General features: G+C 46.9%; 1 protein-coding gene across 1 annotated transcript in view; it reads left to right on the top strand.

Moving 5' to 3' along the window:
- The window catches only part of KAT14 (lysine acetyltransferase 14), a 33,943-nt gene extending 21,599 nt beyond the window's left edge, over positions 1-12,344 (top strand). Inside the window, exons 7-10 of the mRNA XM_004754173.3 lie at positions 5,236-5,372; positions 6,233-6,408; positions 7,979-8,169; positions 11,664-12,344. Of these exons, the coding sequence (XP_004754230.1) occupies positions 5,236-5,372; positions 6,233-6,408; positions 7,979-8,169; positions 11,664-11,837 (678 nt within the window). The 3' untranslated portion in view covers positions 11,838-12,344. The remainder of the gene's footprint in view (positions 1-5,235; positions 5,373-6,232; positions 6,409-7,978; positions 8,170-11,663) is intronic.
- Positions 12,345-17,774: the final 5,430 nt, after the last annotated feature.

Consider the following 17,774-nt stretch of genomic DNA (forward strand, 5'->3'; position numbering starts at 1 on the left):
GTGAGATTAATTTTGAATACCTGTATGTCTGAGATTATTTTCCTTTCACTCTTGCATTCAAATGATAGCATAGCTGGATATAAAATTGTTTTATTTTTTCCTTCAACATTTTGAAATTATCACTCCATTATCTTGCATACAGTGTTGCTGCTGTGAGTCTCACTGTTGGCTTGTTCGTGTTTCTTTGTAGGTGGTCTTTCTTCCTCCCGCACCCTGGAAGCTTTCAGAATTGTATCTTCCTTACCATTTTTAAATTCTATTTGTGCATTTCAAAAGTGTTTTTTGATCTCATTCATTTATCTTGTTAGAGCATCTCCTTCAGTCACAGCAGTCACAGGCATCTTATATGCTTATTTGTTGTCAAAAACCACTAACCTCTGTGCTTCAGAGCCAAGTACCACACAAAGAGTTTGGGCTACAGAGGAACAATAGCCTTATGACTTTGCCCAGTTCAGGAGGCTGCAGCAGGCTGAGGAAAGGGCTGGGGGATTTTACAGGGAAACACAGGATCTAGCTGGTTTCGATGGGAATTGTGTCTGTGCCGCCAGCCTCTCCGGCTAGTCTTCAGGATAGTACTGGCTTCCTGAAACAAAAGGCTGAGAAGGCGGGAGCGGTTGTGCAAGAGAGAAGCAAGGGGACTTTAAAATTGAGCTTCCCTGAAGCCTCCGGGCAACCACTTTGACTTGTGTGCAACTTGATGCTTTTCATCGGTTTCATCTTGACATTCATCCTGCCTTGGTTCTCTGAGCCTCCCAGATTTGTGGTTTTGGTGTGGTGTCTCATTAATTTGGCGAAGTTCTCTGTCATTACTGCTTTAAATATTTCTTCTGTTCCTTTCTCTCTTCTCGTTCTGGTATCCCTGTTATGTGTATTTTACACCTTTTGTGGTTGTAACACAGCTTTGGATATTCTGTTCTGTTCTGGTTGTTTTTTGTTTTTTTTTTTGTCTTTTTTTCCTCTTTGGTTTTCAGTTTTGGAAGTTCCTCTTGACATATTCTCAAGCTCGGAGGTCCTTTCTTCAACCGTATCCAGTCTACTAATGAGCCCACCAAAGATAGTTCTATATTTCTATTATGTTTTTGATCCCTAGCATTTCTTCTTGATTCTTTCTTAGCATTTCCATCTCCCTGGTTAAATTGCCCCTCTGTTCTTGGGTGTTGTCTACTCTGTCCAGTAGAGCCCTTAACATGTTAATCATAGTCGTCTTAAATTCCTAGTCTAATAATTCCGACATCTCTGCCTTGTCTGAGTCTAGTTCCGATGCTCACTCTGTCTCTTCAGACAATGTCTTTTGCTTTTTAACATGCTTTTAATTTTTTGTTGAAAGCCAAATAGGATATCATAGATTAAAAAAACTGTGGAAAATAGGCCTGTAGTGGTATAGCAGTGAGATGTAGAGTGAGAAGCGTTCTATGGACCTATGATTAGTTCTCAGTGAACATGTGTTCCTGGGCTGTGACTATCACAGTGCTTCTCAGATTTGCCTCCCCAGTTAGGTGGCGTGGAATGGCAGGAGGGAGCTGGAGATGGCTAATTCCCTTTCCACAGGTTGGTTCGGTTCTGGTGAAACCCAATGGGTCAGGACACCTGGTCCGGAAGGTGTCTGCCTTCGGCCCAGGTCATGATCCCAGGGTTCTGGGATCAAGCCCCACATGGGGCTTCTTGTTCAGCGGGGAGCCTGCTTCTCCCTCTACTTGCCACTCCCCTCGCTTGTGCACACGCTCGTGCGCTCTCTCTCTCTCTCTCTCTGACAAATAAATAATTAATTAATTTAAAAAACCACACACAACCAATGGGTTAGGTTCTGGTAAAATAGTTTCTCTTGAGAGCAGACCTTGTTAAGAAGAACAAAGGACTCTGACGTATTTTCAAAACAGCTGCCTTTTCCCTGCTGGAAGCCTGAGGGGATTTTTCTTTGATCCTTACCATGAGAACCTGGTAGAGCTCCTGGAGGTAAAAGTCACAAAAATGTGCCCCCCCCCCCCGTAGTTTTTTTCTCTCCCCTTCATCCACACTGTGCCTCCAGTAATTTGTCGGTTTGTCCCTGGAGGTTTCTACTCTGCTCTTCTACTCTACTCTTCTCTGTATCCACCTGTTGGTCTTTTCAGTTTGTGGGGGAGTAGTTCGCTCTGTGATTTCAGTTCTCTGAGGGATCTACGAAGAGTTGCTGATTCTCCGTTTGTTCAGACCCTGACTTGTCCACACATCCTTACCAGTACTTACCTTTTTTAATTATAGCTGTCTTAGTGGGTGTCAAATGGTATCTCATTGTCATTTTGGTCTGCTTTTCTCTGATGACTATTTGCTTTTTGAAAACGCTTGGCTGTCTAGTAAATTATTCTGTCTTTTTCTGTGTACTTTGTTTACTTTGTTTTCTTTTGCACTCCTTGTTGACGACATATCTTGGGTCTTTTTTTCCTTGTGAATGAATATTGTCTTGTTCTAACCAGGTGCCTTTGCTGGTGTATACACCCTTGGGAGGGGCAAAAGTCTGGTACCTAGCGTGTTATCCTCTTGGCAAGTTAGAAGTCTCCAGCACTCCGGGTGTCCTGCCGTGACCCCTCCAACCAGCACTTGCAGGCAAAGTTGACTGGCTTGAGATCTACTCAGAGCAGAGCTTGCAAGAGGAAGTGGCCTGATCAAGAAGCACCTCCAGCCCCATCTGTGGTGGAAAGCCTTTCTCTGCTGTAGGCTGCCCTATGCTGCCTCACCTGTACCTGGCCTCCTTTGGTTTCTCCTGAGGTTTCTCAAAGCCTTTGTGTTCCATCTTCCTTCACACTCTTGTGGCATCTTTCAGGATGGGTTTGGGGAAGGGACCCAGCAGCCCACCTGGTGCTCCATTTTGTTTAGAACTGTAAGTTTGAAGAAACTCACTTAATATTTCCCAAACTTACCTGAGTTTGGGATGCTCCCCAGCGCCCCCCCCCCACACTATTTTGTCATTCAGCAAATGTTGAGTACTTCATGTGTGCTAAGTACTCCTCTAGCTGGAGACGCTGCGGTGAATTAGGGCAGATGGTGCCCGCCTGATGGAGCGGTGATCCATCACGGATCATTTCCTGCAAGGTGGGTGCTGCAGTGGGTGGGAGAGCAGAAGGCCGCAGTACCACTTGGGACAGGGTGAGGACCTCTTCTCAGTGGAGGTAGCACTTAATCCCATCTTCTCCACAAGGAGGACCTGGCTTGTAGAAGGTTCAGGGAGAAGCCCCAGGTGCAGGCCCCAAGGCAGCAGATAGTCTGGTGTCTGGAGCTGGAGCCTAGTGATGGCGGAGGAAGTAGGTGGGAGATGAGGCCACAGAGGTAACAGGTAGATCCTGCAGTGAAAGGCAAGGACTTTAAATTGTAAGGGTAGTCACATAGGAGTTTTGACAAGGGAAGGGAATGTATTTGATTTTAAAAGAAGCATCTGACTCCATGTAGAGAACGGGTGATAAGGGGTGAGAGTGGCAGTGGGGAGACCCGTGGGAAGTGGTGGCAGTGATCCAGGCAGATGTCGCAGGTGGGCTAGGTGGAAAGAAGTCAGGATACTGGATGACACCTGTGGAGTTCCACACAACTCACCTCGACACATGAGCCAGATCGTCCATCATGGGCCAGTGGTTCAGTGGCTGCTGTCTCCGTGGTCTATTGGTGCGTTACAAATCACTCCAAAACTTAAGAGGCTTAAAGCAGTATTCCGTCCTTCTTCTGATTCTGTGGGTTGGCTAGGCTCAGCTGGATGGTGATTCTACCCCACGTGCTAAAGGCTGAGGTCAGCCCTGTGGCTGCCTTCAGTAGGGACCTTGGTCAGGATTAGAACGACCAGGATGGGCTTCCCTTCCTCCAGAGCCCATCTCCATGGGGCCTCTAGACATTCCAGGGTCCAGCCTGGACACCGTGGAAGCTGGACTGGGAGAGAGAGTGGAAGCTGCCGGTCCTCTTAAGGCCTGGGCTCAAGATACCAAAATGTTACTTCTGATACTTTGTCATTGGTCAAGGCCTGTTCCAAGGCCCACCCAGGTTCAAGGGGAGGGAATGGACTCTGCTGCTTGATAGGAGGAGCCAAATGTCCCCATGGGTGCAGGAGGAAGTGTTGAGGCTGTCTTTGGAAACTATATGCCATAGCTCTGAATCTCCCTCTGAAACTTTTTTGAAAGTCCTGAAAGAATTTCAGAGTCATCCTTTAAAAGCTTTGTTTTTTTATTTTATTTTATTTTATTTATTTATTTGACAGTCAGAGATCACAGGTAGGCATAGAGGCAGGCAGAGAGAGAGGGGGAAGCAGGCTCCCTGCTGAGCAGAGCCCGATGCAGGGCTCAATCCCAGGACCCTGGGATCATGACCTGAGCCGAAGGCAGAGGCTTTAATCCACTGAGCCACCCAGGCGCCCCTGAAAGTTTTGGTGTCCATTTGGGGAAAGTAATGAGAGCAAATTATAAGAGAAGGAATTCTTTCTCTCCTTTCAACAAAGTTATTTTCTAAGCTAAAGAGCAAACGGACTCTCCAAAAGCAAGTCAGTTTTCTAAACTTCATCCAGCCCTTGGCAAACCACTTTATAAATGTGCCTTTGAATCTTCCATCTGGGCTCTTTGCTGTAAAACCCTAATTGCACACATTCTGTTCCTACATGACTGGGGGCCCTGGAGCAGCGCTCTGGGAAACAGACATCTCTCTTTGGGCTCCCAGGGTGAATCCCACCTGTTCCTCTCGGACACCCACCTGAGGAGCACAGTGGGCCTCCCCACTGTCGTGATTTGGCGTAAGGACGAAGGTCTATGTCAGTCCTGCTCCTGTCAGGTGTACTCAGTGGAGCAGAGGCCTATTTTACTAAACCAACACACAGGGTTGATGCTGCTCTGCGGATACCAGCCGACTCCTGCACCGTGACCCACGTGAGTGGGTTACCATCTGACAACTGGACTGGAGGTGTCAAGAGGGCAGAATGCAACTGACAGAAACTGTAAATCCAGAGCTCAGTCCTGCTTTCCACTCACTCCAGTGGCTGAAAATTTTTAAGTAACTTTAAAATTGATTAAATTATCTCAAGTTTAAACTATTGTAACCAGGATCGGCTTTTCGTATCTGATCTTATGCAGAGGTACCTATGAGGTTTGTATTGCACATCGAACATTCTGAATAAGCAATAAGAAAGACCTATTTTCCGACACATAAAAAAGTCCTATGTACTAATCTGTGAAATTAAACCCATCATTTGAGTGACTTTATTTCTGCATAACCAGCATTTCTTTCTCGTAGACTGCCTTGCCATCCAGGAAAGGGTTTCGGCACCAGACCACTAGGTTTCTGTATCGTTTGGTGGGCTCTGAAGATATGGCCGTGGACCAGAGTATTGTCAGCCCTTACACCTCTCGGATCCTGAAGCCATACATCAGGTACATGGGCAAGAGCTGTGATGTTGAGCATGTTATGAGGAATGGCGTTGGTGGCTTCTACACCCTGGTCCTCCACAGCAGTGAGTCCACACCCTCCCCTGGGAACAGGCATCAACACGGACTGAGTCTGTGCTCCACGTCCAGTCTTATCCTTAGCTTGTTTTGATTGTAGTTTTTGGCAGAAAGGATAGTCCTTTGAAAGAAATGTAAAAAGCAAGAATAGTAAGTTAACTCCATTAGATTTCTTTATGAGTATTATACTCATTGTGTTTCTTTTCAGTTTTAAAATGGTATATATTTGGTAGTCTGTTAAATGAAAAAAATGAGAGAGTTGTCTCAGTTGGGCTTAGTCTGGGGGTGATGATGAGTCTCGTTGTCTAGCAGTGCTGTGGAAGCTGAGCTGACTAGCGAGGCCCCGGTTCTGTCTTGAGAAGGTGTGTTTGTGCCCCATACTCGAGGCAGAGTCACGTGATCCTCCTTGCCCAGCACTGCCGTCTGCGCCCGGCCTGTGGAGGCGGTGAGTGAGACTGCCCCCACGGCCCGGGCAGTGCTGGGCCCTCCCTCGCTGGACTCGGGCCTGGGCCAGAGCGCTGGCTTGAGTCAGGCTGCTGTTTGGTCCCTCCCTCTGTTCATGAAGGCTCGCTAGCACAAGTAGGGTTCCTATCAGGTGCAGAGGCGAATTTTAAATTTCATACCAGAAAGTATCAGGCTTTCAAGTTGGCAAGGTATCTACCACAGAAAGTAACACAAGTTTACTTAGAATTTCAGGCCAAGTAAGGAGTTTATGTGAATCACTTGGCTAGGAATGACATTGTATATTTTTCTTGACTCGACTTTTGTTTTTTTCTGCGGTCCCGGAGGCGTGATTATGAAACAAAGCCACCCAAACTGCAGCTCCTGTCACAGATTCGTTCCCACCTGCACAGGAGCGACCCTCACTGGACGCCAGAAGCCGAGGCACCTCTTGATTACTGTTATGTCCGGCCAAATCACATCCCAACGATAAACTCCATGTGTCAGGAGTTTTTCTGGCCTGGTATGTTCCCCCTCGCAAACTAGGCAGATCTGTTTTCTGTTTGGTTCACTTTAGTGATATTTTTAAATTAGTGTATGTCATGCGACTCTAAAACCTTTACTCATGATTTCATTTAGTTTGTCTCTGCTAAGATAGGAATAGTAAAATATGAATACCTCTTTCTTCCTAAGATCAAGAAGAAGCCAGCAGTTAAAGTAATAAACAGTATTTTTGTATGTTTCTCTTCCTTGTCTCTCTCCACTTCCAGAATAAAAGATTTATCCTGTTTTGCTTCTACATATGTCTAAATACCAGGTAATATCTACCTGGTATCAGTGATACACTGACTGGTACCTTGGGCGTGTTGGGACACTTTTGATTTTTTGCCTAATAATTCTGTAATTTTGTTTATTTAGCTATTCCTTCGGGAGAGTGTTAATAAAGCCAAAAGGCATTTTTAAAAAACCAAGTATCCCAATTGCAGACTTTATTTATTTATTTATTTATTTATTAAGATTTTATTTATTTATCTGTCAGAGAGAGAGAGAGAACAGGCAGATAGAGTGGCAGGCATAGGCAGAGGGAGAAGCAGGCTCCCTGCCAAGCAAGGAGCCCAATGTGAGACTCGTTCCCAGGACGCTGGGATCATGACCTGAGCCTAAGGCAGCTGCTTAACCAACTGAGCCACCCATGTATCCTCCAATTGGAGACTTTAAAAATAAGAGTAAACCCAATATGATTTGTTATTTTATCAGCCTGAATATATTGTCTCTCTGCAGACCAGAGCCACCAAGTAGAGGAGTGAGCACATTTTCATTGCTAAATATAAACATGTTCTTTGTGGATCTGTCTTACCGCACTACTTTGAAACGCAAAGGAAATATTACAGATGTTAGATAAGATTTCATTGGGATTAGAGCTGTGTCATCTTTGTTGTCTGATAATCATGTAACAGTGCACGTGTGGTGGCAGAGTTGTGTTCATCTTTTAGGAGTGGTATGGGGGCCAAAAGGAACATTCCAGGAGCATCTCCTACTTCCTGACCTTACTCTGGGTGCCTCCATACCTTATAAATGCAATCATTATTTGTTTATCCCGTTCACTATAAAATGTAACCTTTGTACAAAAGAGCTTGTAAACTGTACACACAACAGTATGGGCGCTCGGGTCTTTGCTCCCACCCTGTGAGGTCTGGGTGTGCAGACGCTGAGGCCCACATCTAGGAGGTGTCAGCTGACACACACTGCAGAGGAGGCTAAGTTCAAAGGCAGGTATGTCCAGTTTTAGCCTGTGCATTCTCTACTACCGACCCTTTCTTCCTTCTTGTCAAACATGTACTTAGAAAAAAGACATACATGGAATCAGAATATGTGGTCTTTTCTGACTGCATTCCTTCACTTAGCATGTTAGTTTCACTTTTATTTTTATGATTTGAATGTATGATGTCTATGCTAATATATCTGTCTTCAGTTTTGTTTTTTGATTTTTGGTTTTTTTTAGCGTGCAGGTGTAGTTGTAAGTCAGACTGAACAGCTTGGTCTTAATTCCAGAAGGTATCCAGTTTGAATCTCCAATTATCTCTTTTCTTTAGGCATTGACCTGTCTGAGTGCCTGCAGTATCCAGACTTCAGTGTTGTTGTCCTTTATAAAAAAGTCATCATTGCCTTTGGCTTCATGGTTCCCGACGTGAAGTACAATGAAGCTTACATTTCATTTCTGTTTGTCCACCCTGAATGGAGAAGAGCAGGGATTGCAACATTCATGATTTACCATCTGATTCAGGTAAGCTGTGCTACCAGCTGGCCTTTGGGCTCCTTCAGGAATACGTGGAAGAGGGATGGAGGGACAGTGCTGGGCTGAGCCTTCCTAGCACAGCCGAACAGAATGGGTGGTCTCAGAAACCCAGTGAGAAAACATCCCTCCTGAGGTTCTTACCACACACAGATAAAAATCTTCCCCCTCTAGAATAAGATCGCTGTTCAAGCCTAGGCTTCAAAGAAACTAGTTGTAAACATGTATAGTAAATAAAATGAGGTAATTCCAGACATGAGAGCCCAAAGCCCTCTTAGGACCCATATTACCATATTATATTGGTAACTGCTGCTGCTCTTAGGGACCCACCACGTGACTCTGAGGAGTGGAAGTGGAACTGTGGTCTTCAGGGTTTTTTTTCTTAGTGAGGTATAACTGACATACAAAGCATCCTCGTCTCAGCTGTACAGTGTGATGATTCCATACTTGTATATGTTGTGAAACAACACTAGCACCACACGGAGTTACGTAGCTACAAACATTTGTTTTCTTGGGATGAGAACCCTTAAGATCACTTCTCTTAGCAACTTTCATTTATGCAGTGCAGTATCGTAAACGCTAGTGTCCGTGCATTCCGGGACATCCCCAGGACTGCCTTGTTTTATAACCTACAAGTCTATTCCTTTGGACGCCCCTGCAGCCGGTTCACCCGCCCCCGACCCCGCTGCTGGCAGCTACCAGTCTGTTGTCTGTATCTGTGAGTTCAGCTTTTATTGTTTGCTTTTTAGATTCTGAGAGCTAAATGAGATCATACGGTGCCTGTTTTTGTCTGACTTCTTTCACCGAGGATAATCCCACCTGTGCAACTGCAAAAGTTTTTAAGTATTTTTAAACATTTTAGCAAAACTGTCTCAACCAAGACCATATATTCTCTTATTGCTGATTATTCTTCACTTTACTGTCACTGTACAAGCTGTATAAGTTTTTAAGACTTGATTTTAGTACTGAGTTATAATTCATCTTTTGATATCTCTGTACCACTGTTGAAGAAAATATACCATATACTTATATATTAACATCAGAAAAACATGTAAGGAATTCCCCTCTCAGAATCTTTCTGGTAAACTTTTATTTCAGAACCATTTGGCTGGGGCACCTGGGGGTCTCAGGTCATGATCTCAAAGTCATTGGGCTCCCTGCTCAGCGGGGAGTCTGCTTCTCCCTTTCCCACAGTGTGCTTTCTCTCTCTTTTTCTGTCAAATAAATAAATAAATAAATATTTTTTTTAAAAAAAGGGAAAGAAAGAAAGAAACCATTTGGCAAGGAGGATTGTGTGTTACATGGACAAGATTCTTTTTTTAAAAATTTTTTTATTATTTTTTATTATTATTTTTATTAACATATAGTATATTATTAGCCCCAGGGGTACAGGTCTGTGAATCATCAGGCCTACACATTTCACAGCACTCATCATAGCACATACCCTCCCAATGTCCACAAGCAAGAATCCTTTTATTTTTTTTTTCCATCTTTTTTTTTTTTTTTAAAGATTTTATTTATTTATTTGACTGACAGAGATCACAAGTAGGCAGAGAGGCAGGCAGAGAGAGAGAGAGGAGGAAGCAGGCTCTCTGCGGAGCAGACAGCCCGATGTGGGGCTCGATCCCAGGACACTGGGATCATGACCTGAGCCGAAGGCAGAGGCTTTAACCCACTGAGCCACCCAGGCGCCCCAAGAATCCTTCTAAATAGAGGAAGGAGAGGGGCACCTGAGTGGCTCAGTGGATTAAGCCTCTGTCTTCGGCTCAGGTCATGATCTCAGGGTCCTGGAATCGAGTCCCACACGGGACTTTCTGCTCAGCAGGGAGCCTGCTTCCCTCTCTCTTTGCCTGCCTCTCTGCCTACTTGCGATCTCTGTCAAATAAATAAATAAAATCTTTAAAAAAAAATAAATAGAGGAAGGAGAAGATAAAATGTCATTTTCCAGTTTTTATTATTTTATTTTTATTTTTTATTATTATTTTTAAAGATTTTATTTGAGAGAGAGAGAGACCAGAAGCGAGAGAGAGCACGGGCAGTGGGGAGGGGTGGAGGGAGAGAGAGAGAGAAGCAGACTCCCCACTGAGGAAGGATTCCCAACATAGGACTCGATTCCTGCACCCCGGGATCATGACCTGAACCAAAGGCAGACACTTAACTGACTGAGCCACCCAAGCACCCTGTTTGCCCAGCTTTTCATGAAATGTGCTTAACACTTCCCAGATGCCAGCTGGAACTTAGAAGCGTTTTCTAGAAGTTGGTTTCCTCTCTCCTCACTTGGCAGTTAGTATGTGCTCCCTTGTGTGGTGCTGTGAGGAGACTCAGTTGTACCACACCCTATTCTCCAGGCCTCAGAGCCTCGCCTTTCCCCCACCAGCAGGGGCCTGCGGGCAGCCTTAGGGTCTGCAGGCAGCTCAGGGGTGACACTTCCATGTGTGTGCCTCTAGAAGGCGTGGTGCAGGGTCAGTACTTAGCGCTCAGCGGGTGGGGGCAGTAGTGTTTACCCTTGTGAGCAGGGCCCCGCCCTTGGCCAACCCATAAACCCCAGGCCCAGACAGAGCTACTCAGCTGGGCAGTAGTGCCCAACGGTGCCGTGGTTGGATCAGGCGCAGGTACACAAGTGTCACGCTACAAAATTAATTTCCTGCCCTCGCAGCAGTGCTGTGGGCCCAGAATGTGAGTGAAGCAAAGGAAAGAGGAGAGCTGTCTACCTGAGAGGGCTCTTAAATCTAGGCCTGGGAGGAAACGGGGGTTATAAAATCTCAGGACCCTGCCAACCTCAGTATTTCGGTGCCTTCCTCATTAGAACGTGCGGTCTTAGTTTATAGGACTTTGGTTCTGATTAAGAATCTTAAGAATTTGCCTCGGATTGATAGGATGAGGGTCACTCATTCCCCCTATGATTAGGGCAGTGTTGAATACAGAAACCGCGAGCAGTTCTGTCAGTTTGGGAGGGATGGCAGGGGGCCTGTGGGATTCAGGTTTGTACTGGGTCCTTAGGTCTCTTAACTAGACAAAAGTCCCAATACTTCGTATCTTGCCTCATAACTTAGCATCTTTTCTAGTGGGTGTAGGAAGGGCATTGTTACAAGTTTGAGCGCAAGATAACATCTAGTTTTAAAAAGCAGAACTGCTCATCTTGTTCTCTACTTCTTCAAGATTGTCAGAGGGCCAGGTATTGATGTGTGTGATATTTGGAAGTGTAACTGAAGTATAAACAGAGTAATCCAGTTAAGAGTAGACTGTCCCTGGGCCCTTTGCTTCGGAGAGCAAAAACACCCAGCACGCCATCCATTTCCTCAGTCTCGAGCGTTTCTGTGAGTGTGGGCCTCGGCCTCGGAGAGTGACCGGGGCTCCCAGCGGTCACCCGCCCTGCTGTCCCCGGTTGCCGTAACTACCTACCTCTACTTCACAGACTTCCCTCACCTACTCACTTCCCTCAGGCTCTTTGATTCTCATTGGGTACTTTTCCACCCCTTTGGCAGACCTGCATGGGCAAGGATGTGACCCTTCACGTCTCAGCAAGCAACCCTGCTATGCTGCTCTACCAGAAGTTTGGCTTCAAGACTGAAGAATATGTCTTAGATTTCTACGATAAGTATTACCCCCTGGAGAGTACAGAGTGTAAACACGCTTTCTTCCTGAGGCTCCGGCGCTGAGGTGAACGCGGCGCTCCACAGAGACACGTGTGCTGCTCGAGGTGGGTCCTCACCTGGGCCCGCTGGCATGTGCTCTTGTCCCCATGGGCCCTCATCCCAGACGTTCCACCGGAGGCTAGACAGGCGGTGGGCAGTGGGACTGAGGAGCCAGCAGCCCTTCAGCCAAAGCGCTGTCCTGTGCACCTGCTGAGGCCTCAGCCCCCATCTCGGGACTCCGCCATAACTGAATGATGCCGCTGCTGTCCCTCCACGCGGCAGCTTGCGAGAATAAAGGAGTCTAAACTGATGTTCTCCTACTGTAAAGGGTGAATGATTGAGGCCGTGCTCACGGGGCAGTAGCCCATCAGGGATGGCGGGAGATCCAGCCCTCAGAGGGAGGCCAGCACTGTCCCGGCCATCAGTGAGCTATCATTGAACCCTTGAGCCCGGGAGAACGTCTAGTGCACTGAGCTTCTGCCGTCTCTCCCTGACTTTGGCCACGGTCGAAATAAACAGAGTGTTTGTGTCCATGCGTGTCACCTGCTCTGCCGTTAGCATCTCCCGCTAGGGGACCCTTTCTCCCCGTGCCTGTTCGGCTGGTTTGGGGTGGCAGCGAGACTGTGCTGCTGGCTGGAGGTGTGGGTTGGGGAAGCAGAGCCAGCTGGGGACAGAGCCTGTGTTGTCTGCAGAGCCAGGCTGTTGGGTTGGGGGGGCGGGTGTTAGAGATGGACTGTCAGGCGGGCTGTTTTGGATCCAGCAGGAGCTTTTCCAAAAGTATCAGATGTTCTCAGATAAAAAATCTTTCCTTGTGACAGTCTATGGCCAGAACTTCATTCTAACCAATTTGCTTTCAGACTCTCTTGAATGAAGAGCATTGGTTCTTAACTTGTAGGGACACGGATCCCTGTGAGAATCCAAAGAAAACTGAACACTCTCTAGAAAACTGCGTGCACATTTAAAATCTCGCCTCCGAGATCTGTCAGGAGCCTGTTCTAGGGGCCACGCTTAGCGCCAGCCCACATCCCTTCACTCAGGAGGACCTCACTGCTCATCTGTGTGAGCGCCACCTGGTTGTCCTTGGAGAGCAGCTCAGGCTCCATGCCACCCTGTGAGGGCCGGAGCAGCATTCCCTCCCTCCCTCCTCTTTTCCTCTCCCTCCTGCCTTTCTTCCTGAGGATTCTCTACCTTTTAAAGATTTGGGGATTATGACCCAACAGGTAACATGAAGAAAGGGACGTTTTCCAAACTCAGAAACCAGCTTGTGGTTGTTATATGTGAACAGCAAGCATTTGCTGCAAAATGTGGCGGAAGCAACCATCTCCGTAACTTCAGGGAGCTGAGGAATTCTGTAATTGCCTTAACCGACTCTTTGTTTTGCATTTTTAGTTTTTATTTCTTGAAGGACTTTATTTTTACGTGAACTCTATGCCCCATATGGGGCTCGAACTTCAACCCTGAGATCAAGAGTTGACACAGCCAGCTGTGCACTCCACAATTTCTTTTTTAAGATTTTATTTATTTATTTATTTTGACAGAGAGATACAGCGAGAGAGAGAACATAAGCAGGAGCAGAAGGAGAGGGAGAAGCAGGTACCCACCGTGCAGGGAGCCCAGTGTGGGGCTCCATCCCAGGGCCTTGGGATCATGACCTGAGCTGAAGGCAGATGCTCAATGAGTGAGCCACCCGGGCGCCCCTCCCACGTTTTTAAATTATGATGCAGCAACCCCCCCACACCACTCAGATTCAGTGATATTCAAGATTTTCACCACATTTGATTCATCTGTCCTTTGCTAAATATTTTAAGGGAATCCCAGATATCATATAATTTCATACCTACTTTGGTAGATATTTCTAAAAAATAGGGATATTTTCTTACATAACCTTAATGCCCATTACCACTCACAAGGTGAACCCATTTTCAGAATTAGCTAGTAGTCAGTATGTGGTTACACTTACGGTTGTCTCAAAAGTGCCTTCACAGCAGTTGGTTTGGGTCAGTGTCCCAACTGGGGGTCACACAGGTGTCAGTCTGTTCGTGTAGATGTGCCCTGCCCTACTGCAGTCCTGCTCCGGCGTCGGGCTTAGGCTGCCTCCAGAGATGGGCCTGGTGACCCCAGCAGAACAAGCAGCTGCTGGTTTTGATCTGCCTTTGGCCTTCCCCCAGGCTGACACCATAGAAACCTTCAACCACCCTCTGGAAGTGATCCCAGATCACTAGGGCAGTTCCCAGTGCCTAGGGCAGTGGCTGAGGTGTGGAAGAGTCTGCTCAAATCAAATCTCAAAGTTATAATTTATTTTGAAACTTCAGAATTCCCAAGGAAGGAGGAGGGCTTGTTTTTTTGTTTTACAAAAGCAGGTGTGCATTTTAAAAAAGCTGAGGAGCCCCATCTTCAGCTGTGTGTTCCTGAGGAGTCTGGATTGTCCTTGACCAGTAGCCAGACCTCCCTGCCCCTGGGAGGTGGCCTATTCAGGGCCCCCATGCAGGTGGGAGTGAGACCAGAATTAACCATGTCCCTATTTACCCAGAGTCTTCTAGGGACGTTGAGCTCTTTGCGGGAGGATGTTTGAGACCAGAATCGTAATTTCAAATTTTCTAAAATTTAGTTAACGTGCTTTATGCGAAATGCACATCACCTAAAAGCCACACTTCCTTGGGACCGTCTCTAAAAGCATCTCCTGTGAATGGGCTCAGTGTCCCCACTAAAGCACTAGGGGGAAGCATCCTGGGTCTGCTCCACAAGGGCTGGGTGGCACGGCACACTTTTTGGTTAAGAATGTGCTTCTAGGGCGCCTGGGTGGCTCAGTGGGTTAAGCCGCTGCCTTCGGCTCAGGTCATGATCTCAGGGTCCTGGGATCGAGTCCCGCATTGGGCTCTCTGCTCAGCAGGGAGCCTGCTTCCCTCTCTCTCTCTCTGCCTGCCTCTCCATCTACTTGTGATTTCTCTCTGTCAAATAAATAAATAAAATCTTTAAAAAAAAAAAAAAAAAAAAAAAAAAAGAATGTGCTTCTAGTATCTACTAGCAGGAGATTGGGATTAAAAAAAAAAAATGTATCTCAGTACTGGGGAGGGCTGTGGGATGGTTTTAAGACTACATTGGTACCCACTTACCTCATACTTGTGCATTCATCAGCAGGAACTGCACTCCGGAAACAGGCTAAGTTCACTCCGACAATACCCTACCACAGCTCGCTCCCTTGTGAGAGGGTTGATGGCAGGTTTGCTGTAATAGGGCACAACAAGGCCCAGAATATCACTAACGGAGGACCTGAACTCCAAGCCAGGCAGCCTGGCATCAGGCCACAGCTCTCCCCACTCTGACCCCACCCTGGGATGGGGAGGTTAGGTGGGAGTTCCAGGAGGGATCAGCGTGTGCTTGGCTCACCACTATTCCCAGGGCCTAGAACTACCTGGCGTAGAGATGGTACCCACTGAGGCTTGGCTGAGTGAGAAGTAGTGTCATTGAGTGTGTCTGGGCTTGATGCGGGGAGAGGAGAGACATCAGTAGTGGCTCTCTCTTTTTCTTTTTTTCCATTTTCCAGATCTCACATGCACAGACTCTTTCTATTTATCACAAATTAAAATTTTCTCACTTCTTGGAGTCTACATGAGCGCAGATCCCTTCTCTCTGCCTGGATGAGTAAAGGCAGCTCCTACCTCTCCGAAGCTTGCAATACTTAACACAGACAGGTTCCACTAGGCTAGGGGAATCCTACCAGAGTAACCAGAGACTGTAACAGATTTGGGTTTGATGCTAAAGGAGAAGACTGAAGGTTGCTCAGGTAAGAGCTGGAAGGGGCCCATAGTTGTTATGCATGGTACATTCAGCTTTGGGCAAGCCCACTGATGCAGAGGGCAGCTCAGCCTCCCCCGCTAGCTTCACTAAATGGTTCCTTCCTGTGGGTGACGTTCTAGCATGCATCAGTGTCATGAAGGCCACTGGTCCAGGCATGGTTCCAAAGGAATGCCCTCAGCCCTCAGGGCAGCTGGAGCCTCTAGGTGTTTGTCTCGGGTGTCATGCAGCCAGACGTGTGCTGATAAATGTTTGACCACAGCTGGGGCGAGGGTCAGGGAGACTGGAACCGTATGTCAAGGGCTGATTTGCTGATTTCCCTGGTGTTGACGTTCTCACCATGGCGGATCTGAAGCTACCAATGTGACATCACTGAATCCACACCTGGGAAGTTCTGCACGTAGGCGACACTGGCACATAGTGTTGCCGTCATACAGATACAATGGATGGAAACCACCTTGAGAGCAGAGCTAACTGTCACATAGTAAAATCAGCCTGTGGTGAGTTTTGAGAATTTAGCACCTTGATTTTGAATGTGATTCATGTAATTTTATGTAATTCAACATCTAATAATGGCTCACAAGATCCCTGGAAACCCAACCATCAGCTCCTTCATGCAGCTTGCCCTGGGCTCTTGGAGAGCAGGGGCCGGCCCCTCCCCTGTGGGTCCTCTGAGCTGCAGACCCATGGCCATGTGAGCCCAGGTGAGGACAGAGCTGTGGGCAGGGCTGGGCTGGGGAGGTTAGCGAGGCTGCTGGAGGCCCAAGGAGCCTTCCGTTCCAGCCTTACGTGTCAATCCATCTGTCCATCCACGGCTGCTGTGGCCTCTGAACTGGGTGTGGGCAGACCTCCCTGGAGCTTCAGCACTAACAGACTTTGCTTGAAAAATATTCTTTTGGATTCAGATTGTGTTCATATTTTCACAATTATCAACATTATGTGTGTCCAGGAGAAAAACATAATGGGCTGCTAGGCTATTGTTTCAATTGTTAGAAATTCTTGAATTAAGGGACACCTGAGTGGCTCAGTGGGTTAAGTGTCTGCCTTGGGCTCAGGTCATGATCTCTGGGTCCTGGGATTGAGCCCCACCTCGGGCTCTCTGCTCTACGGGAAGCCTGCTTCCTCCTCTGCCCTTCACCCCACTCTACTCTCTCCCACTTTCCCTTTCTTTCCAATGAATAAAATCTTTACTTTTTTTTTTTGAATTAAAAAAAGAGAAGGTTAAATATCACCTGCTTTCTTTCTTTCTTTTTTTTTTTTTAAGATTTTGTTTACTTATTTGACAGAGAGAGATCACAAGTAGGCAGACAGGCAGGCAGAGAGAGAGGGTGAATCAGGTTCCCTGCCGAGCAGAGAGCCTGATGCGGGCTTGATGCCAGAACCCTGGGATCATGACCTGAGCTGAAGGCAAAGGCTTAACCCACTGAGCCACCCAGGTACCCCATCACCTGCGTTCATCAACTACTTCTCTCATGGGTGACTGTCAAGAACTAGAAGAGAATTAGTGAACACAGTAATCAAGAATTGCATATAAAATTTTTAAACCTAGTGTCTGATACTTAAAAAAAAAAAAAAGAAATAAATTATGGTTATGGAAGCCAGACCAACTTCCTCTGGGAAACATTTGAAGACTTTTTGGGGGAAAATGGTATACAAATTCAATATTTAGTGCCATATCACTGTCTTTCTCTTCCTCGTATAAAGATCATTTTCTTCACTAAGCCCCAGGTAGATGCGCCTCATCCCTCCCTGGTACCCTGCGTGCCGTGCAGATGTCCTTTGGTTCGTGCTCCATGACAGGAGGCAGCGAGAAGGGCCACCTCTGCCTTCCCATCACAACAGAACACCCTCAGAACCTGTTGTGTAGCGGGCCACGCACCATTATCTTCTGACAGCCCTGGGGGCATGGCAGCAGCCGCAGAGGGAATAGCCTGTGTTGCCTGTGGTTTGCAGTCTTTAGGAGCTGTTTGTTTTTAACCAGTCTGTCTTTAAAAACGGAAACCACTTGGGGTGACTGGGTGGCTCAGTCGTTGGGTGTCTACCTTCTACTCAGGTCATGCAGTGTTGTGGAATGAGACCCAGGTGGGGCTCCCTGCTCAGCAGGGAGCCTGCTTCTCCCTCTCCAGCTTCCATTGCTTGTGTTCCCTCTATCACTGTCTCTTTCTG

The sequence above is a fragment of the Mustela putorius genome, unplaced genomic scaffold (assembly GCF_011764305.1).
Source record: "Mustela putorius furo isolate JIRA1106 unplaced genomic scaffold, ASM1176430v1.1 tig00000253_pilon_pilon_pilon, whole genome shotgun sequence".
NCBI lineage: Eukaryota > Metazoa > Chordata > Mammalia > Carnivora > Mustelidae > Mustela > Mustela putorius.